The sequence below is a fragment of the Scyliorhinus canicula genome, chromosome 16 (assembly GCF_902713615.1).
Source record: "Scyliorhinus canicula chromosome 16, sScyCan1.1, whole genome shotgun sequence".
NCBI lineage: Eukaryota > Metazoa > Chordata > Chondrichthyes > Carcharhiniformes > Scyliorhinidae > Scyliorhinus > Scyliorhinus canicula.
In genome coordinates this window covers 132703160-132723995 of record NC_052161.1, presented here as the reverse complement: position 1 = coordinate 132723995, position 20836 = coordinate 132703160, and the positions used below count along the sequence as shown (strand labels likewise).

At 47.6% G+C, this 20836-nt stretch overlaps 1 protein-coding gene and 1 long non-coding RNA gene across 5 annotated transcripts in view; one reads left to right on the top strand and one right to left on the bottom strand.

The window, feature by feature from the left end:
- Positions 1 to 19251, top strand: part of LOC119950675 (protein polyglycylase TTLL10-like) — a 58905-nt gene extending 39654 nt beyond the window's left edge. For all 4 annotated transcript variants that reach the window (XM_038773309.1, XM_038773311.1, XM_038773312.1 and 1 more), the window contains 4 exons: positions 5033 to 5173; positions 9822 to 9938; positions 18140 to 18233; positions 18375 to 19251. In XM_038773309.1, coding sequence (XP_038629237.1) covers positions 5033 to 5173; positions 9822 to 9938; positions 18140 to 18233; positions 18375 to 18994 — 972 coding nt within the window. In that variant the 3' untranslated portion in view covers positions 18995 to 19251. The remainder of the gene's footprint in view (positions 1 to 5032; positions 5174 to 9821; positions 9939 to 18139; positions 18234 to 18374) is intronic.
- The window catches only part of LOC119950678, a 35752-nt gene that overhangs the window by 13740 nt on the left and 1176 nt on the right, over positions 1 to 20836 (bottom strand). The gene's annotated exons all lie outside the window — the stretch shown is intronic.

Here is a 20836-nt window from a genome sequence, read left to right as displayed (position 1 = left end):
TGGCAGTGCCAGTCTGGCACCCCGATGGCACTGCCAGCATGCCAGGCTGGCAGGGCCAGGGTGCCTGGGTGGCATCAGCAGTGCCATGGTACTACTCTACCCAGAGGGCATGCATCTGGGGTCCTCCAATCCCCCGGGAGACCCCCACGAGTGCCGTTCGGTCTGGTCCCCTTTTGTGGAGACCAGCACTGAACCGTTCTCGCCCGGGGTCTCTACGGTGAGGGGGGGTTAGATCACAGCCTTGGTTAGATCTCAGGAACGCATATCAGAGTGACATTAGCTGCCTCACTCAAATATGCAGATTTGCCAGAAAGCAATCCTGCCGCCAATGGGCGGGATTCACATCGCGACGTCTCACGAGATCGAGTTAGATCTCACGCAGCGTGGCGAGCCAGGTAGATCCTGGAAGTGGGATTTCCTGGCATCTACCTGTTGCATTTCGTCACGCTGCTTTTCCAGCACAAAGCAGCCGGTAGATCCTGCCCGTAATAAGGGGAAGTAGATTTAGGACTGAGTTTAGGAGGAACTTCTTCACCCAAAGGGTTGTGAATCTATGGAATTCCTTGCCCAGTGAAGCAGTTGAGGCTCCTTCATTACATGTTTTTAAGGTAAAGATAGATAGTTTTTTGAAGAATAAAGGGATTAAGGGTTATGGTGTTCGGGCCGGAAAGTGGAGCTGAGTCCACAAAAGATCAGCCATGATCTAATTGAATGGCGGAGCAGGCTCGAGGGGCCAGATGGCCTACTCCTGCTCCTAGTTCTTATGTTCTTATGTTCTTATGTAATACATTTGCACATTTATACAGTCAAATCCCTCCATGGCCTCACCATTTCCTATCTCTTTGACTTCCTCCATCCTTGCATCCTTTCCAATATCTGTACTCCTCCAATTCAAGCTCGTCATGCCTTCAACTGCCTGAGCTCTAGAATTTCTTCCATTTCCTCCACCTCTCTATCTCCTTTCCACTCCAAGGTGCTCATTAAGGTTTATCCTTTTGACCAAGCTTTCAGTTACTGCCCTAACATCTCCTCAACGTGTCTTGCCTCAAATCTTGTTTGATTATACTGCTCTGAATCACCTTGAGTCATTTTACTCTTCCAAAGGCTCTATTATAAATGCAAGTTGTTGTTTTTCTAACTCCTAGATTCAACAAAACAAAAGGTTACAATTCCAGAAACTAGACTAATCCTCTGGATGGGATTGTTAAAGGTGTGGCCTTTCCCTGGCCTCTTCCAAAATTTGACAACAGCTGCTTTTCTTTTTTGAAGATTTGAAAAGTGTCACATTTTATGAGCTCCAGCCATCGCCCCTCATGAGGAACTGCTCCAGTTTGAATAGAAAGGTCTCTCTTACATCCCACACTTGCTGGATTTGTCACTTTTCCGTGACTCTGGCATTCTTTTTTCAATATTTCTCACTCATTGAAATCACTTACAAATGTGTGAAACTTGTGCTGGACTCCATGTTAAACCTACAACCAAGGAAAACGATGGGAGCACACCTCACTTACAATTTAGTTATTGATTTTTTTTTTGCGAGTTAGACTTTGAAACTCCTCATGTCCCATGATGGTCTTAAAGGGAAGGCGCCAAAATTAAAATCTATTTTTTTTGAAAAAAAATCCAATTTCTAACATGGGTTCTGTTATTAATTTAAATACAATTGGGGGTTTCTGTTCCTATTTTCATATCCATTGACTGATAAATCGCTTGTGTTTTGGACGAGCGTCTCCCACCCTATCAGCAAGGGGTAGATTCTGTAACACAGAAGGAGACAAAGAAACGCTTTGAGAGCCTTCTTTGAATGAACCATCCAATTATTTCCACTCTCCTGCTCTTTCTCCCCAAAGACCTGCACGTCATCTCAAACATGCCTCAAACAAACTTCACTTTGAACCTTGCTGTTGAATCTGCTTCCACCGCCCTTTCAGACAGTGCGTTCGAGATCGCTGCGCAGGAATAATGGGAATAAACATCAGGGTGTAAGATGGGTTGCCGACTTGCTGCCACTTGTTTTGCAATATTGCAAACAACGACCCAATGGAAAGAAATCCGAGGAGTTTGTTGTTGCTTGTTTGTTCGTGTAGTTGGGGAGCGCACAGGGGATTATATCTGCTCAGGTGTGACCAGGCCCCCCAGCTGAATTTCAGGTTGGTGTTCATTAGCATTGTGTTAATTACCCAGCAACCCGAGGGGGTGGGTGGGCTAAAACCCACCTCGGCAGCTGTTGACAATCTTTTCCAAAGGTGTGCACCTAAACATTTGTTCAGTTGTCAATTGATCTTTTCGTATTGTACTGGTGAAGATCACTACCTTTTCACAATTTTTAGAACTGTGAATGATAAGCCTGCATCTACATGAATATTCCTATATCACAGCTGTCAGAATGTGAATCTCTGAAGACAGAGGACTCAGGCATGTTTAGGCAGAATTGAGGGAACTTTACTTTGAATCTGACCTCACAGTCACTGGATATTTTAAAGAGTACATCATTGTTTAGTTCCCCGGCATTGACACCTCTCAGCTTGATGTGAAGAGTAGGCGTTGTTGGAGCAAAATTGCAAGTCACTGAGGACAGAATGCAACAAGAGTGCATCATTAACAGCAACTTGCATTTATATAGTATCTTTATCAAACATCCTAAGGTGCTTTGCAGGAGTGTTATCAAAACAAAACTATTTGACACCAAGAAACGTAAAGAGATAGTGAGGTGGATGACCAAATCGTTTACGCGGCGCCGGCCATGTAATTTACGCGGCGCCGCTTTTAAGCGGCACCAAGGTCCGGCACGCGTAAATGACGGGGCGCCGCCCCTAGCCCCCTGGGGGTGGGAGAATAGGGGGCGAGGAGCAGCCTCCGATGCCGGAGTGAAACACTCCGGTTTTCACTCCGGCGTCGGCACTTCGTCTCCCGATGGGAGAATCTCGCCCATGGTGTCTGCCACATGGTGATTTAGTGAGGGAGTTGCAAAGAGTGGGGTCAAGGCAACTTAAATGTCTGTCAAGCGGTGGACTGGTCTGTGGATGTGGAGCTGGAACACTAACGGAAACCTCTAACTAAAACTTTCCAACTCACACTGCTGAGTGGTGTTTTACATCGACTGTACTGATCCTGATCATGGGCGCGTTTGTTTAAACTGTGCATTAATTCTTGGTGAATCTCTTCACAGTTTAGCCAGTTAAGACTCTTAAGTTGTAAAGCATCATTGGCCGCCCACAGCTTCCAATCTGCGAGGAGGGGGCCAAACCAGTGAGGTACCCCAGAAACAGAACCGGGGACTAAACCCGCCCTGCAGCCTCTCAGCTACCCTCCCAACCATGCCTCCTCGATGACCCTCCCAATCATACCCCTTTCCCTTCCACGCACTCGACGAACCCCCACCCTTCAACTACCCACCCATCCACTGACCATCACCCTCCCCCCAACCCCACCACTGACTGACTGAACACCTATCTCCATTCCTCTCCACTGACCTTCTCCCTGGCTTCTCAAAGTGTCTGGACATTTATTTAGACTTCTTCATGGCAGTCAGTGCTGTAAAAAAAGGGGGAGCTGGTTCCCTTTGCATCAATGTTGTTGCCCTGCACTGAAACCCTCGGGAATCTGCTGAATGGCCCAATTTTCACCTGCTCCGGGTCAGTGACAAACGTGCAGCTCCTTTACAGTGTACGTAAAAAAGGATAGGTTGGGGGAGTGGGCCTAGATAGGGTGTGCTTTCGGAGGGTTGCTGCAGACTCATTGGGCTGAATGGCCTCCTTCTGCACTGTGGGAATTCTATGGACTTCCTGTCCCCAATCGCCCGGCTTCCACATTCCCACAATTGGTCACCGAGCATTTCTATCCTCGCACTGTACCACCTTCCGCAGCCAATTGCCAAACAAATAGATTCTTCATTGGCCAATGTCCCTGGACTGCCAGCCAAACAACCTTTTAGCCCCTGTCCAATATTTTTAGAACTAATAAACAAGGAGTGTTTAATCAAAGCATTTTATTTCTTAAAAACACAATGGGGTGAATTTTTAACCCCACCATTGCCGAGACAGATGGAATATGGTGGGAGGATTAAATTGTTAAACATAAGAAATGATTCAGCCTTGTGCAAATACCTTCCAGTTCAACTGAGGGTTTTGGGTGCTGCTGAGTAACCCATTCTGTTGAGACAGGCCAGTAATTACAGTAAATAAATCAGGTTCTGTACTTCCTCATGTTTGGTCAGCACTTCCAGTATGGTGCAGGAAACTCTCCAGTGAGAGAGAAATGGGAACTGCCAGATTCAGCAGTAAGTGACCTTCTGGCAATGTTTGTCGGCCAAGAATACATCCTCTCCGGCCTTTCAGCTGAGTTGCCACCAAATGCCTCCCTCCTCATAATCTGAACTCCCCCTGCCTACTATCCATAACCACCATAATCTGTCCTGGCTGTGATTCCTCCCCTGCCGTCTTTTCCCCGAAATTCTGTCTCGTGACTTCTCCCCGTGAACTCACCCAATAACCTTCCCTATTGCGACCACTCCCTCTGATCTCTTCCCCTCTTGACATCACCCCCTCTGACCTCTTCCTGTCCCCTGACCTCTCCCTCCTGACCTTTTCCCCCACCCCCTTCCCTCTCCCCACCCTGACTTCTCCTCTCCGATTTCTAGCTCTGTGGTTCTCTCCCTGTAATCTCTCTCCCTGTAATTTCCCTCCCCATGATCACTCCAACATGATTTCTCCCCCATGATTTCTCTCCCCCTGTCATCTCTACCCCTTGAACTCTCTCCTGTGATCGCTTCCCATGTGCTCTCTTCTCCCCACAGGTTTCCATGTGTGTTCCAACTCTCCATCCACTTCTCACTCTACTATAATCTGCCCTATGATCTGTACTGTTCCCCACCGCCAGCCACTTGTGACAGGCAGCAAGTTCAAGCTCAATGACCCTCATTCTTCTGAATTGCTGACTGTCCGTGATGCTCCAGAAAAGTCGCTGTTGGTCAGAAGTGTCCACTTGGAGTTCTATTCCATTAATTTCACATTTTCCTCTATCTTATCCACAGTTTGTACAGAAAAAGAATCCTCTGTACAGTGAGATGAAGGAGGACACTGTCTGGTCCATGGAGCATTTGAATGACTATATTAATGAGAATTATATGGAATCAAAGAATCTCCCCAAAGACTGGGTTTTCACTGTGTTTGAGGTACGTTTTAAATGCTCCAGCTTTTACCCGTGTTCTAATAACCGAGGTCCAGTTGAGTTAGTATCAGAGGAGGCAGGTACTGTTTTTGTGGTAAGTTTGTGCTTACCATGATGGGTTGGTTCATTTTTGTTTGATTATTTCTGATGAATTGTGGAGCTAAGAACCTTTCGGTGGCACAGTGGTTAGCACTGCTGCCTCATGGCGCCAGGGACCCAGGTTCAAGTCCGGCCTCGGGTGACTGTGCGGAGTCTGCACGCTCTCCCCGTGTCTCCATGGGTTTCCTCCGGATGCTCCAGTTTCCACTCACCATCCAAAGATGTGCAGCAGATTAATTGCCCATGATCAATTAATTGTCCCTTAGTGTCCAAAGATGTGCAGATTAAATGGGATTGTCCATGCTAAATTGTCCTTTTGTGTGCCCAATGAACAGCGCCGGCCCTAGGGTTGCTGGCGCCCCCGGCAAGCTGAACTTCAGCGCCCTTTGGGGGGGGCGGGGGGCGGGGGGCGGGGCTGAGGTGGGGGGGCGGGGCCAAGTCGGGGGGGCGGGGCCGAGGCGGGGGGGGTCGAGGCTGGGGGAGGGGGGGCGAGGCCGGGGGGGGGCGGGGCCGAGGCGGGGGGGTGGGGCTGGGCCAAGGCGGGGGGGCCGGGGCGGGGGGGCCGGGGCGGGGCCGAGGCGGGGGGGGCCGGGGCGGGGGGGGCCGAGGGGGGGCCGAGGCGGGGGGGGTCGAGGGGGGGCCGAGGCGGGGGGGGCCGAGGCGGGGGGGGCCGAGGGGGGGCCGGGGGGGCGGACGGTGGGGGGCCGGAGGGGGGGGGGGGGGGGCGTGGGGCGGCCAGAGGGGGGGGAGGCGGAGGGCGGAGGGGCAGGTGGAGGGGGGGGCGGAGGGGGCCGCTCTGGGGAGGGCGGCCACTGCGCATGCGCTGGTTGGCACCGGCCCAACTGCGCATGCGCGGGACCCGAGTCTCTGGCGCCCCCTAACACATGGCGCCCCGGGGCGACTGCCCAAGTTGCCGGTACCTTGGGCCGGCCCTGCCAATGAAGTGCAAGTTAGGTAGGATTATGGGGTTATGGGGATAGTGCAGGGAAGTGAATCTAGGTAGCGTGCTCTTTCAGAGCGTCAGTGCAGCCTCGGGCTGAATGGCTTCCTTCTGTACTGCAGGGATTCAATGGAAATGTCCTTAACAGGAGCATGACAGACGTCAGATCAGGACCTATAGGGCAGCACGGTGGCGCAGTGGGTTAGCCCTGCTGCCTCACGGCACTGAGGTCCCAGGTTCGATCCCGGCTCTGGGTCACTGTCCGTGTGGAGTTTGCACATTCTCCCTGTGTTTGCGTGGGTTTCACCCCACAACCCAAAGATGTGCAGGCTGGGTGGATTGACCACGCAAAATTGCCCTTGATTGGAAAAATGAATTGGGTACACTAAATTTATTTAAAAAAGAGGTCAGGACCTTTCAATGTCAAGCCTCACATCTTGGTGGTCTCATTCTTCAGATCAGACCACGCCTATTGACCCACCCAATGGCAGCGATTCATCAAACTTGTCGGCCCCGGCTTAGATTTTGTCCTGGATTTCTCTCAGAGGTTCCTGGGTTTTTGGAACGCTCTTCCTCAAAGGTCATGAAGGCAGAATCTATTTTTAAGGCATTGAAAAATGACTCTCAAACAATTCAGTCATTGGGCGAAATTAGCACATCTCTATCAATAGCGTTCAATGTCCATTCCCTCCAGAACTGGGATGTTAAATGCCAAATTGGAAGGCAGTAAGATATCCTCCCCAGTGCTGTGTGTGTCACAGTTCTCTCAGGGAGTCTCGATTGCCGTGGCAACATATACTTTTTAAATGCAAATTATTGTCCAGAGTTGTGGGTGGTGATGGTCGAGGCTCCAACTTTCTTTCCATCAAGCGACTGACCAGAGTATCTCCCGCTCTTAACATATATACGAACATACAAAATAGAAGCAGGAATAGGCCATTTGGCCCTTCGAGACTGCTCCACCATTCAATAAGATCATGGCCAGCCTGATTTTAATCTCAACTCCACATTCTTGCTTATCCCTGATAACCTTTCACCCCCTTGTTTACCAAGAAACTGCAGTGTGGTGAACTCAGCCTGACGTATCACACAAGCTTGTCACCCTATCGTTGATTCTGTATACACCTCCCGCTGCCTCAGGAAGACAGATAGCATTATCAGAGACCCTTCCCACCCAGGCTTTGCCTTCCTCCAGACCCCTCCATCAGGCAGTAGATACAGAAGCCTGAAGACCCGCACATCCAGACATAGGAACAACTTCTTTCCCAAAATACGAGACTTACTCAAAGGCAAGGTTCACATGTTAAGTAAATGCAGTAATAATGCAAAAATGTGTGAAAGTTGAGTAGGATAAATAATTTAGCTGGTGAGATCTTTACCTCTGAATGTCAGACTTCAGATTCAACTGAGGGAGAAGATCTTAATGTTAATCTGATCGCCAATGTCTGAGGAAGAAAAGTTTATACCAACTTCAGCCAGTGTTAGTCCCATTGGAGTAGTCCAGGCTGCAGGATTCAGGGTCTTCATTTACAATGCCTTGCCTCAACAAAACCTGACTTCTAAAATTGCAGAGATGTAGAACAGGAACTCTCCCCCCCCCTCCCCCACAAAAAAAGGAAGAAAAACTTGCCCTGATATAGCACCTTTCACAACCTCAGGATATCCCAAAGTGCTTTATTGCTAAGCAAATGCATTTTGCAGTGTAATTGCTTTTTTAATGTGGAAGAAGGAACAGCCAATTTGCACTCAGCAAGTTCCTGAAAACAGCAAGATGATCATGGCCTGATACTCTGTTGTGATGTTGATTGATGGGTAAGTATTGGCCAGGACACCAAGGATAACTTCCTTGCTCTTATCATGGTTATAGCACAGGAGGCCATTTGGCCTAATGTGTCCATGCTAGCTCTCTGTGAGTGCAACTCACCCAGTCCCTCTTGCCCACCTTTTCCTCGTAACCCTGCAAATGTTTTCACTTCAGATCATTATCTAACTCACTTTTGAGGGCCTCGATTGAATCTGTCTACACCATGCTCAGGCAGTGCATTCCAGATCCGAGCCAGTCACTGCTCAAAATTTATCAACTACAGCTGAGCCTTCAACACCATCATTCCTACGAAACTCATCTCCAAACTCCGTGGCCTTGGCCTCGGCTCCTCTCTCTGCGACTGGATCCTGAACTTTCTAACCCACAGGTCGCAATCAGTAAAGATAGGCAACAACACCTCCATGATCATCTTCAACACCGGTGTCCCACAAGGCTGTGTCCTTAGTCCCCTACTATACTCCTTATACACCGATGACTGTGTGGCCAAATTCCCCTCCAACTCGATTTTCAAATTTGCTGATGACACCACCGTAGTGGGTCGGATTTCAAACAATGACGAGACAGAGTATAGGAATGAGATAGAGAATCTGGTGAACTGGTGCGACAACAACAATCTCTCCCTCAATGTCAACAAAACAAAGGAGATTGTCAGCGACTTTAGGAAGCGTAGTGGAAAACATGCCCCTGTCTACATCAATGCAAACAAAGTAGAAAGGGTCGAGTGCTTCAAGGTTTTAGGTGTACAGATCACCAACAGCCTGTCCTGGTCCCCCCATGCCGACACTATAGTTAAGAAAGCCCACCAATGACTCTACTTTCTCAGAAGACTGAGGAAATTTGGCATGTCAGCTATGGCCCTCACCAACTTCTACAGATGCACCACAGAAAGCATTCTTTCTGGTTGTATCACAGCTTGGTATGGAGCCTGCTCTACCCAAGACTACAGGAAACTACAAAAGGTCGTGAATGTAACCCAGTCCATCACGCAAACCAGCCTCCCATCCATTGACTCTATCTATATTTCCCGCTGCCTCGGAAAGGCAGCCAGCATGATTAAGGACCCCACGCACCCTGGACATATTCCCTTCCATCTCCTTCCGTCAGGAAAAAGATACCAAAGTTTGAGGTCACGTACCAACCGACTCAAGAACAGCTTCTTCCCTACAGCCATCAGACTTTTGAATGGACCTACCTCGTATTAAGTTGATCTTTTCTCTACACCTTGCTATAACTGTAACATTATATTCTGCAATCTCTCTTTCCTTCCCTATGTACGGTATGCATTGTTTGTACAGCATGCAAGAAACAATACTTTTCACTGTATACTAATACATGTGACAATTATAAATCAAATCAAATTGCCATCACTACTTTAATCTGTGCCCTCTGGTTCTGGATCCTTCCGACAGTGGGAACAGGTACACCCGATCTACTTTGTCCAAGGCCCTCACGGATTCTTTGCAATTGGACCACTCGGTCTTTTTTCACGCACTTGAGAAAGATAATGGGGCTTTGATTCAATGTCCAATCCAAGCGCGACACCTCCAACAGTGCGGCACTCCCTCAAGTACTACATTGAAGTGAAGGGCTGGACTATGTGCCCAAGCCCCTGGAGCGGGCTTTGAATTTCAACCTTCTAACTTTAAGATTGATTGGGAATCCAGGAAGGGTATGTGGGGGAGGTGGGCAGAACGGATGGGAAACAGAGATAGGCCTAAATGAGAGATAGACTGCCTGGGTCAATAAACAATAAACCATGTAATTCCAAGCTTCATAACCTCTTTGCAGAAGAGAATGCGGAAGATCATGATACAATGTTTCCTCGCCGTCAAGGGGAAACTGGAATGCAAACTGGGCTACTTCAATCTCCTGGGTTGCGACTTTATGGTGGATCAGAACTTCAAGGTAATTGCAATTTTCATTGTGTTCTGCTGTACAGTTTTGTTCATTCTGAGATTAAGTGGATTGACTTCATACCCAGTGGCAGTCAGCTCCATACAGATGTTTCATTGATGCCTGTTTTCACAGAATCATAGAATTTACAGTGCAGAAGGAGGCCATTCGGCCCATCGAGTCTGCACCATCCCTTACAAAGAGCACCCTATTGAATCCCACATATCTACCCTATCCCCGTAATCCAGTAACTCCCACTTAACATTTTTTTGGCCACTAATGGCAATTTAGCATGGCCAGTCCACCTAACCCACACATCTTTGGACTGTGGGAGGAAACCGGAGCACCCGGAGGAAACCCACACAGACACGGGGAGAACGTGTAGACTCTGCACAGACAGTGACCCAAGCCGGGAATCGAACCTGGGACCCTGGAAGTGTGAAGCAACTGTGCTAACCGCTGTGCTACCATGCTGACCCATGTAGGTTGGGGGGCGGGGGGAACCTCCACATGTTGAACTCTTTCACTCCCATTGGACAAAAGAATGTTGAAATGATCCAGTATTTAAATACCGAGGGAGTTGGAAGCTGTTGTGGATGTAAAGAGATAATTCAACTTGCACTCTCGGAAGAGAACTGAAGGTTCGGAATTAACATCCTGGGGAAGATGGGAATTTATTTTCTCTGGCACAGTGCTTAGCACTGTTGCTTCAGAGCGCCAGGGATCCGGGTTCCATTCCCGGCTTGGGTCACTGTCTGCACATTCTCCCCGCATCTGCGTGGGTTCCCTCCGGGTGCTCCGGTTTCCTCCCACAAGTCCCAAAAGATGGGCTTGTTCGGTGAATTGAACATTCTGAATTCTCCCTCTGTGTACCGAACAGGCGCCGGAGTGTGGTGACTAGGGGCTTTTCACAGTAACTTCATTGCAGTGTTAATGTAAGCCTACTTGTGGCAATAAAGATTTATTATTATTATTATTATTACTGAATGTGCAAACAGTCGTGATTCTTTGTGGATTAACTCCTCTATATAGTGGATGAATAACCATCTGATTGGCAATGTGAGAATACCGGACCAGATCACAACTTTTGTTAGGATACCGGAAGAGAGGGCAGCACGGTGGCGCAGTGGGTTAGCCCTGTTGCCTCACGGCGCCGAGGTCCCAGGTTCGAATCCCGGCTCTGGGTCACTGTCTGTGTGGAGTTTGCACATTCTCCCCGTGTTTGCGTGGGTTTCGCCCCCACAACCCAAAGATGTGCAGAGTAGGTGGATTGGCCTCACTAAATTGCCCCTTAATTGGAAAAATGAATTGGGTATTCTAAATTTATAAAAAAAAAAAAGGATACCGGAAGAGACCCCAAAACAATTCTCCTATTTGTAAAATTGTGGGAAAAGGATACTAAAGCCCGAGAATGGTGACTCTGACCATTCGGTCCCGTTGATGTTAAAACATACTTTAATTTAAGCACAGGATTGACTACATTAACATCAAAGAAATAGCTTTACATTTATCAGTAAAACAGTTCTTAAATAAAAGAGAAACCATTAACTTACTATCTACAGCTGCCATCAATCCAGATTAAGCAACCCGATAAAGTTCAAATGCCACTTATAAATAAAGTTAACACAGCAGATTTACTTGCGATCTTCTGTGTAGATATGTTCAGAGAGAGACGCTTTCAAGAGCAGATCCAGTACACTTCTGTCTTGTCAGACTTAAATCCTATGGCAAACTGCTCAACCTAACAGCATTTAGCCAAACTCCTGTCCAACTTAAAATCCTATAACAGAGTGCAAAAATACAGACAGACCAGGTTCCTCCCATTAATTACATCACCTTTATCCCACTAAATTCAAAGACCTGCTTAGCAAGGACTAAACACCAGACCCTCATAAATTATCTACACTCCAGAGAATCTTCAGCAATCAAAACATGATTCCCTTCATCTGGAACCAAGTAGGTGGTTGGAATCTATCATTACCCCACCTTTTATGACTCTTTATGTACAGATTTAACCTGTATGTATTTTAAACCAAGGTTTTTAAATACTATTACTGCCACAAATATGAAATATAAAATATATCAAATTCTACGTTTGTCACATTAATGAGATTTAAAGTTAGAGGGTTAAGTATTGAATAGGTGAATCAGATATGGTCTAATTGGCTAATGTGGGGAGCAGATGATGAATGTTGAATTTTCTAAGACTAAGGCGGTTTCTTGCGGAATTTATTTGTAATCCTACTTGTCGTTAACATCAGCCTTAGCTTATTTGTCACAGTCTAAGCTATCCTACAAGCCTCAGGTTCCAAAGCCCACAGCAGTGATTTGAATACTAGAATCATAGAATCCCTACAGTGCAGAAGGAGGCAGTTCTGCCCATTGAGTTTGCACGGAACCCCCCCCCCCCCCGAAGGAGCACCCATTGATGCCCGTGCCCCCACCCTACCCCAGAACTCCACCCAACCTATTTTTGAACATAAGGGGGCAATTAAGTATGGCCATTTCCACCTAACCTGCACAGTTTTGGACTGCTTGAGTAAACCCCACACAGACAGTCACCTAAGGTAAGAATTGAAGCTGCGTCCCTGGCGCTGTGAGGCAGCAGTGCTAACCACTGTGCCACCTTGCCACCCATAACTAATCCAGTCTGAGACTTGACTGCAGTACTGAATGTGTGTTGCACTGTGGAAGTTGGTTGACACAAACCAAATGACGTTGCCAGGTAGATATCAAATAGTTGCTTCTCTGCCTTTTAATTAAGATCGAACGTCGGATCAAGCGTAAGATCAGGGGCAGGATTCTCTGGCCAATCACTGGTGGCAAGACTCATTGTTTGCACCGGCAGTGAACCCCTGTCCATGAGTTTCCTGGCGGTGTGGGATGGTTTCAATGGGTAATCCGATTGACAAGCAGCGGGAGTAGAGAATCCTGTCATTACCGAACATGGCGACCAAATTCTCCGTCTATGCTAGCAGCGGTAGCAGGGCGGACTCGCAATGGAGAATCTAGCCCCAGGTGATCTTGTCAGCCTGGATCTAGTATGTCTCTTTTGTGGGGGACAATGAACTGGATTCAATTTGAATTTCAATTGTTCTTTGGAGCAAGCAAGGAGTTGGATTAAGGTCTTGTCCTGCTCACTCTGCACATTGACTTTGTAACTCTGAGAAAGGAATAACGTTTTGAACAAAAAGGTAGACATCAAATAGTACTATCCTATGGTACGATTCAAAGAAGTGCAGAGGAGTTTTCTTTGCATAACTGCCTGGCCTTGAGAGCTTTGTCTCTGGAATAGTTAAGGCTAGAGATGACAGGCAGAAATTAGGTTTCAACAGCAGATGGATTGAGATGGGGCAGGAGTGAGTGATGTAACTGAGGTGGAAGGTCTGTTCAGGGAAAATATGACACTGAAGTTTTTAACCATCAAATTAATAATGGGAGATGGATTCAGAGGCAATGGGACTGGATGGTGCAGTTGTGGAGCAGGGTGTCATCAGTAAACACGGGTAAGTCAATTATGCGCCATGACAGTGATCACAGAAGATGCCATTTTGCGACGTTAATTCGGACGTTTATAACGCTGTAGATTGGACAGAAACCTGATTTGACACACTCAAGCATGAAGTTGCAAGAAGGATGGGAACACATCTCTTGGGGCACAACAGCTTCAAGAAGTTTGGAGAGGGCAATTGGAGGTGGGATGGCAATTTTCAAGGATAGAGAAGTTGAGCGAGAACCTTAGGACGATGTTCGTAGTTTTAAAAGAGAGCGGACGTTACCGGAGGACTATTTAGTAAACTATTTACAATGTCACCAAGCCCGGGCGGCAAAGGAAAGGAAGCTGGTTAGTCAACACTATAACAGCAGCAGGAGATAGTTCACATGGGCAGGATAATAAGCTCAGGGACACCATGAGGGAAGATAGGAGAAGAACGAGAGAACGATACAGGTGGGAGGGAGTGTGAATATTAGAGATGAGAGGTATGGCTTTGTGGACAAGGGACTGGGGGTGGTAAAGCAGAGGCAGGTGAAAGGATGATCTTATAGTTAGTGACAAGAAAATCTACAAGTTCCTTCACAATTGTTGGAGGCGAGGCTGGAGTGGGCAAGGAAGGGAGGTTAATTGATAGCTGATATTGTGGTCAAGATGGCAGGGGTTATCTTTGCTTTCAGTGATGTTGATAACCTGAAATTAGATTGGAATAACAGAAGGAATCGTTATGATAGGAATAAGAGGCATCAAGGGGGATGGGGAGAGTGGAGGATTGTGGGGGCATTGAGTTAGAGGGTCAGCCCTGAATATATTGAACGGTGGAGCAGGCTTGAAGAACCGAATGGCCTAATCCTCTCATTTTCTATGCTAAGTTGTGCAGTGATATACAAAATGCTTTGAAGGACAAAGTGCAGTGTTTGAGGTGACCTTGTTTGCCATTGTTTATTGACTTGCCAAATTACCCACTTCACAAATCTAATTATCGGCTCTTTGTCCCAGGGTATTTTTCAGCAAAGATCGGGAACAATAGTTTGTTAGTTTTCTGGTAGCTTCGAACCTGTTGCCTAGTAGTCCCCAGACCCAATCAAACACACACAGGTGGCAGCGTCTGACATTGCATTCACACAGCCATCGTTTATTTGGATTGTATTAATAACGTATGCGAAACACTGCACAATAATGAATCCCCATCGTTGAAAGGGAGGGGAGGGAATGAATGGGAAAGGGAAATCCTCTTGTCGATTCCAGTAAATGGCTGCCTATGATGCCAGAACTCTGCAGAGTGAACAACCCCAGGGTAAAATGAAGGACGGTATCTGTACATTGACTGTTTATAGGGTCTCGGCCTTAGAATTCTTATAATGGTAAGAAAAAGTGGGAATATTTGTATCTCCCCTTAATTAACCGTCACTAACAAAACACGAGGATGCGGTGGCTTTGAACCGGCAATTTCTGAGGATCGGGCGGGATTCTCCCGTACCCGGCAGGGTGGAGGGTCCCGGCGGGATGGAGTGCCGGGAACCACTCTGGCGTCTGGCCGCCCCAAAGGTGCGGAATCCTCCACATCGTCAGGGGCTAGGCTGGCACCGGAGTGGTTTGCGCCCCGCCGGCTGGCGTGGAAGGCCTTTGTCACCGCGGCAGCCGGGGCCGAAGGTGCTCCGCCAGCCAGCACGGGCCCGTGCATGCGCGGGAGCGTCGGCGGCTGCTGACGTCATCCCCGCGCATGCGGGGGGGGGGGGTTCACCTTTGCGCGAACATTGCGGCGGCTTACACGGCCGGCGGGTAGGAATAGAGTGGCCCCCACGGCACAGGCCCACCTGTGGATCGGTGGGCCCTGAGAATCGCTGGGGGGGGGGGGCAATCGGCACGGTGTGATTCCCACCCCTGCCAAATCTCCGGCGCCGGATAATTCGGCAGCCGGTGGGGGTGGGATTCATGCCGGCCCCTGCCGATTCTCCAACCCAGCGGGGGGTCGGAGAATCCTGCCCCACACGGGGGAGAAGGAATCAGCAATTCAAGGACCTTCATGATAGGGGTGCTGAAATTACAGTCAGCCCCTGTGGGAGGGAGAAGGCAAATCAGCAAACTGGGGTCTAAAGTTTTCGTTCACACAGGCAGTGCTCAGCTAAGGCTACTGAAAAGTTATAAGCCTTAAGTAAAAAAAAAAATGCTTAGTCTAATGTTAACATTTGGGTCAAGGGGTTGGCTAAGAAAAGCACATAAAATCTAACTGAAAATGAGGTACATCAAAGCTAAATACTGCAAATACCAGGAATCTGAAAGAAAAATAGTAAACGCTGACAAACAGGTCAGGCAGAATCTGTGGAGGGAGAAACAGACCTTCAAGCAAGTTCTACTTTTAGTTCACCAATACATGTTCTCATTGTTAAAAGAAAACCTGAGGATATGCCAATCGAGCAGGTAAGAGAAAATAAGGTAGAATACTGTAAGCTAGAGTTGCGTAAGAATGACAGCTGTCCAGCACCATCAAGAAGATACTTAAAATATGAGCAAATCCTGAAGGTTTGCAAACTTATTGAAATTGTGAATAACATTTTCCAGGTGATACACTTGAAGTCGTTGAGCAATAAGTGTCCATTCCTCAACCTTTCCACTTTGCGTTTTGTTTCCCCTTTTGGCGCTTAGTTCTCATCAGCTTCAGTGGTAATTGTTATAAAGTGAATCGGGCACAGACAGGGCCATTTGGCCCAGTGAGTCCATACTACCCCTCTGTACAGCAGTCCAGTCAGTCTTGTTACCCTGCTCTAGTCCCTCAATTATCTCATTCCCTATTGAAAAATACCACTGAATCCGTTACCATCATCATTTCAGGCATAAAGGCTGGAATTCTCCATCTGTTCGATGGTAGCGAGATTCTCTGATCCCGCTGGCAGTGCACGCCCACACACGGGTTTCCTGGTGGCGTGGGGTGACTTCAATGGGAAATACCATCGACAGTGGCAGGAACAGAGAATCCCGCCACCAGCATGTGGGTGTCTACTGCGACTGGGAGGCAAGAGACTCCCGCCCAAAAATTCTCCTCATCTCCCTGCTGCTTTTTCGCCTCCTGATCGTAAATCAGCGCCCCCTGGTTACTGTTAGTCCTGCTGGTGGAAACCTTTTTCTTTGTGGGCGTCGTTGGCAAGGCCAACATTTGTTGCCCACCCGTAATTGCCCTTGGATGGACTGGTCTTGCTGGGCCGTTTCACAGGGTGGTCTTGCTGGGCCGTTTCACAGGGTGGTCTCACTGGGCTGTTTCACAGGGTGGTCTTGCTGGGCTGTTTCACAGGGTGGTCTTGCTGGGCCGTTTCACAGGGTGGTCTCACTGGGCTGTTTCACAGGGTGGTCTTGCTGGGCCGTTTCAGAGGATGGTCTTGCTGGGCTGTTTCACAGGGTGGTCTTGCTGGGCTGTTTCACAGGGTGGTCTTGCTGGGCTGTTTCACAGGGTGGTCTTGCTGGGCTGTTTCACAGGGTGGTCTTGCTGGGCTGTTTCACAGGGTGGTCTTGCTGGGCCGTTTCACAGGGTGGTCTCACTGGGCTGTTTCACAGGGTGGTCTTGCTGGGCCGTTTCAGAGGATGGTCTTGCTGGGCTGTTTCACAGGGTGGTCTTGCTGGGCTGTTTCACAGGGTGGTCTTGCTGGGCTGTTTCACAGGGTGGTCTTGCTGGGCTGTTTCACAGGGTGGTCTTGCTGGGCTGTTTCACAGGGTGGTCTTGCTGGGCTGTTTCACAGGGCAGTTAAAAGACAACCACATTGCCGTGGATCTGGTGTCGCCTGAGGATGGCAGATTTCCTTCCTGAAAAGGCATTAGCGAACCCGATGGTTTTTTGCAACATTCAGTGATAGTTTCACAATCACCATGACTGAGACCAGCTTTCAATTACAGATTTTATTGATTGAATTTAAATGCCACCAGCTGCAGTGGTGGGGTTTAAACCCGTGTCTTTGAGCCCCACACCAGTCCCTTTAGCAAAACAATGTTTTTTTTTTGAGCAGGGATCCTTCTGTCTGAATATTTGCAGAAAGAAGAGGAGGATCTAAGGAGGGATATCACGCGGGTCCCAGAGCACACATCTGTTAGTAGCCACATCCACGTCAATGGCAAATGGTTAGTATAAGTGAAGGCTTCTCTTCACTAATGAAGCTGTGTCCATTGACCCAACGGCATCAATCAAATACTGCGAATGTCAGATTAACGCAAATCTTCAACGCATTTCAAATTATAATGTGTCAGTAGATGTAATAAATGCTATTACAGGGTGTTTAGGGAACTCCCCCTTCCTGATGTCCTGGCCAACATTCCTCTCTCGAACAACAGCACGGAAAGCGTACCGGTTATCCATGACATGTGCGATTACTTGCTCAATAACCATTGCAATTCAAAGAAAGAATTAATTAACTGCAACATCCTGTCCTTCAGAAAGCCTCTCCTTATGATGCCAGTGTGATGTTCTCCCATTTCTAACACAATGGCATTTTTTCACCTTTAAAATCTGTGGTCCGAATAATTTTGTTATCAAATGGTTAATGATTGTAAAAATAAATTAGTTTCACGCAGGAACCTTACAGGCAATAAACATGGGAAATGTACCCGAGCTGCGTTGAAATCCAATCGGAGGGGTGAAAGGCCACTCCACCCATGGCTCCAACCAGTGCCGTCGAAACTAAAGATGGAAGGCGCACGCAGGGATTAACAGTTCTGCGTTTGATCTGTTTTTCAGATTTGGTTATTGGAGATGAACGCCAATCCATCTTTACAGAGACACTGTGAAGTTCTCAAAACAGTCATCCCTAAATTAGTGTACGAAGCTCTTGGTAAGATGATAGCTACCTACGTCATTCTGTTGCAGAAGGAGATTTGTGGCAACCGTTGACATTTCTCAAGCAGTGAAATGAATTTTGCTGTCATAAACTATCAAAGGGTTGCTTTCAACAATATTTCTTATCTCTTCTTAGATGTAGTAGTTGAGATATTCAACAAGTGCAGTAAAGGATTGCAGGCCTTGCCCCTTCAGTCACAAAGAGAGTTTGTCCTGTTGTACACTGGGTGCCACCAGGAAAAGCTTACGAAGCTTATGGCGAGGACAGAAAGCAACATGTCACCAACAGTTCATAAGCAACCTCACCACGTGGCTCTGGGTTCTGTAAAACGCACCGAGAACAATCCTATGCAAAAGCCTACGGCCTCTTCAGACCACATCGTTGTTCCAGTGAAGGGCCTTCAGAACACGGTTTCCTTGGTGCCTTACATGAAGTTGCCAGCCATCTCACTAACATTGAAGAACAACCCCCCGGCAAGCCGCCAACTGGCTGGTACCACTTCAGGCGAACAGAACCAACTAAAAACCAGCAGAGGTGTGGACGCTTTCAAAAAATTGCCGATTGCCGCGCAGTTAAAACCTTTGGTCACCAAAAACACGCACACCAGCTCCCAGCAATACCAAAGGTCGGAGAGCAGCCCCTTGTCAGTCAGCAGCACCTTTCACCCCCGGTATATTAACAAGATGGTCAAAAAACCATCCGAGCTGAAGATGAGCTCCAAGGAGAACAAGGCCCAATCTGGTGATGCGGCCTAGTCAGCGATGGTCGGAATGGAAAATCGCAAATCCTCCCGTCAGGAACGAATTTAGCCGCTCGCAAGGTTGTTTTTAAATTCCAACCATCTTCTTAAAAAACAGTTGATTCCATGCTTGACAATACCATCTCATTGAAATGAGCGCTGTTCCGTAAAATAAGTCAGTGTTTATAATCACCTGTAAATCAATAGAAAATATCCCTGATTGGACTGTATTGGCTACGTTGTTTCTGGAATAAAAAGAAAACCTTCCTTCAATTTGCCCTCTATTCATTTTTACCTCAACGCAACAGAGTTCTCCCTGCCCCACCCCACCGCACCCCCCCCCCCCTTACTTTAAATGTGATGTTTACATTCTTCAGCTGAAAGAAACCATCAGATTAATTGAAAATAATATTAACTGAGATTCATCAAAATTCAGTGAATCCATCTTTTCACTTAATCTGACTTTTGTCCAGGGAAATAAGGAGAAATGTCTTCACTCTGAGAGTCATTAGAACAGGGGTGGGCAAACTACGGCCCGCGGGCCGCATGCGGCCCACCAAAGGTCTTTATGCGGCCCACCATGATCAAGTCATCAAAAAAAAACATTTTTAAAAAAAAAGTTTTTTTTTAATAATTATTTTTTTTTTAATAAGGTTAATGGGGGGGGCTGTTGGGTTACTGGTATAGGGTGGATACGTTGACTTGAGTAGGGTGATAATTGATCAGCACAACATCGAGGGCCGAAGGGCCTGTTCTGTGCTGTACTGTTCTATGTTCTATATGAGGCGCCCAGAATCATAACCGGGTGAAGCGCCATTTTTGAAAAGTAGAGAAAAAGAGGGCTAAAGGCAGGATGCCGCCGGGGGAAGCGCTGAGGTATATGCCGCACGCTAATTGGTTACAACCGGGACTATTAATTAATATACTATGCGGCCCTTTAAAATTGTGAATTTCTGAATGTGGCCCTTGCACGGAAAAATTTGCTCACCCCTGCATTAGAATGTCGAATCCACTACCACAGGAAGTGTTGGAGGCAAGTAGTTTTCAAAAGGAAACTAGATGAGCGAATGAGAGAAAAGGTGATAGAAAGATATACTGACAGGCTTTGATGAGACAGATGGAAATGAGAGGAGAGTCACATGGTCACGTGGAGGAGGGTGGCACTGTAACACAGTGGTTAGCACAGACGCTTCACAGTGCCAGGCACCCGGGTTCAATTCCCAGCTTGGGTCACTGTCCGTGCGGAGTCTGCATGTTCCCTCCTAGTTGCGTGGGTTTCCTCCGGGAGCCCCGGTTTCCTCCCACAAGTCCCGAAAGACATGCTTGTTAGGTGAATTGGACATTCTGAATTCTCCCTCAGTGTACCCGAACAGGCGCCGGAGTGTGACGACTAGGGGCTTTTCACAGTAATTTCATTGTAGTGATAATGTAAACCTCCTTGTGACATTAATGAAGATTATTATTATTTAACGGCGGTACGGTTGAGTTGGGCCGAATGGCCGGCCGGTTTCTGTGCTGTACATTCAATGTAATCTTATCCAGTAATTCCGGAAATGCCATGGTAAGTATTTTGGGAAAGGGAGTTGAGTCTACTTTAGTGTCATGATGGAAATGACTCCCTGAGCTTTCGAGGAACCTCTGGTGATAAATGTGCCTTACAGAGTGAGAAGGCCTGTCGGTGTAGTCTGCAGTTAGTTTGCTAATCTCAGTCACATTAACAGGCAAAGGCTCAAACAGTGTTTGACTTGGCAGCATTTGCTGCCTTTATCCTTCTAATAATAATAGTAATAGGCCTCGGTGGTGAAGGCTTGGGAGCTTAGTTTTAAGCAAATTCCCTCATCATTTTGTAAAATGATGG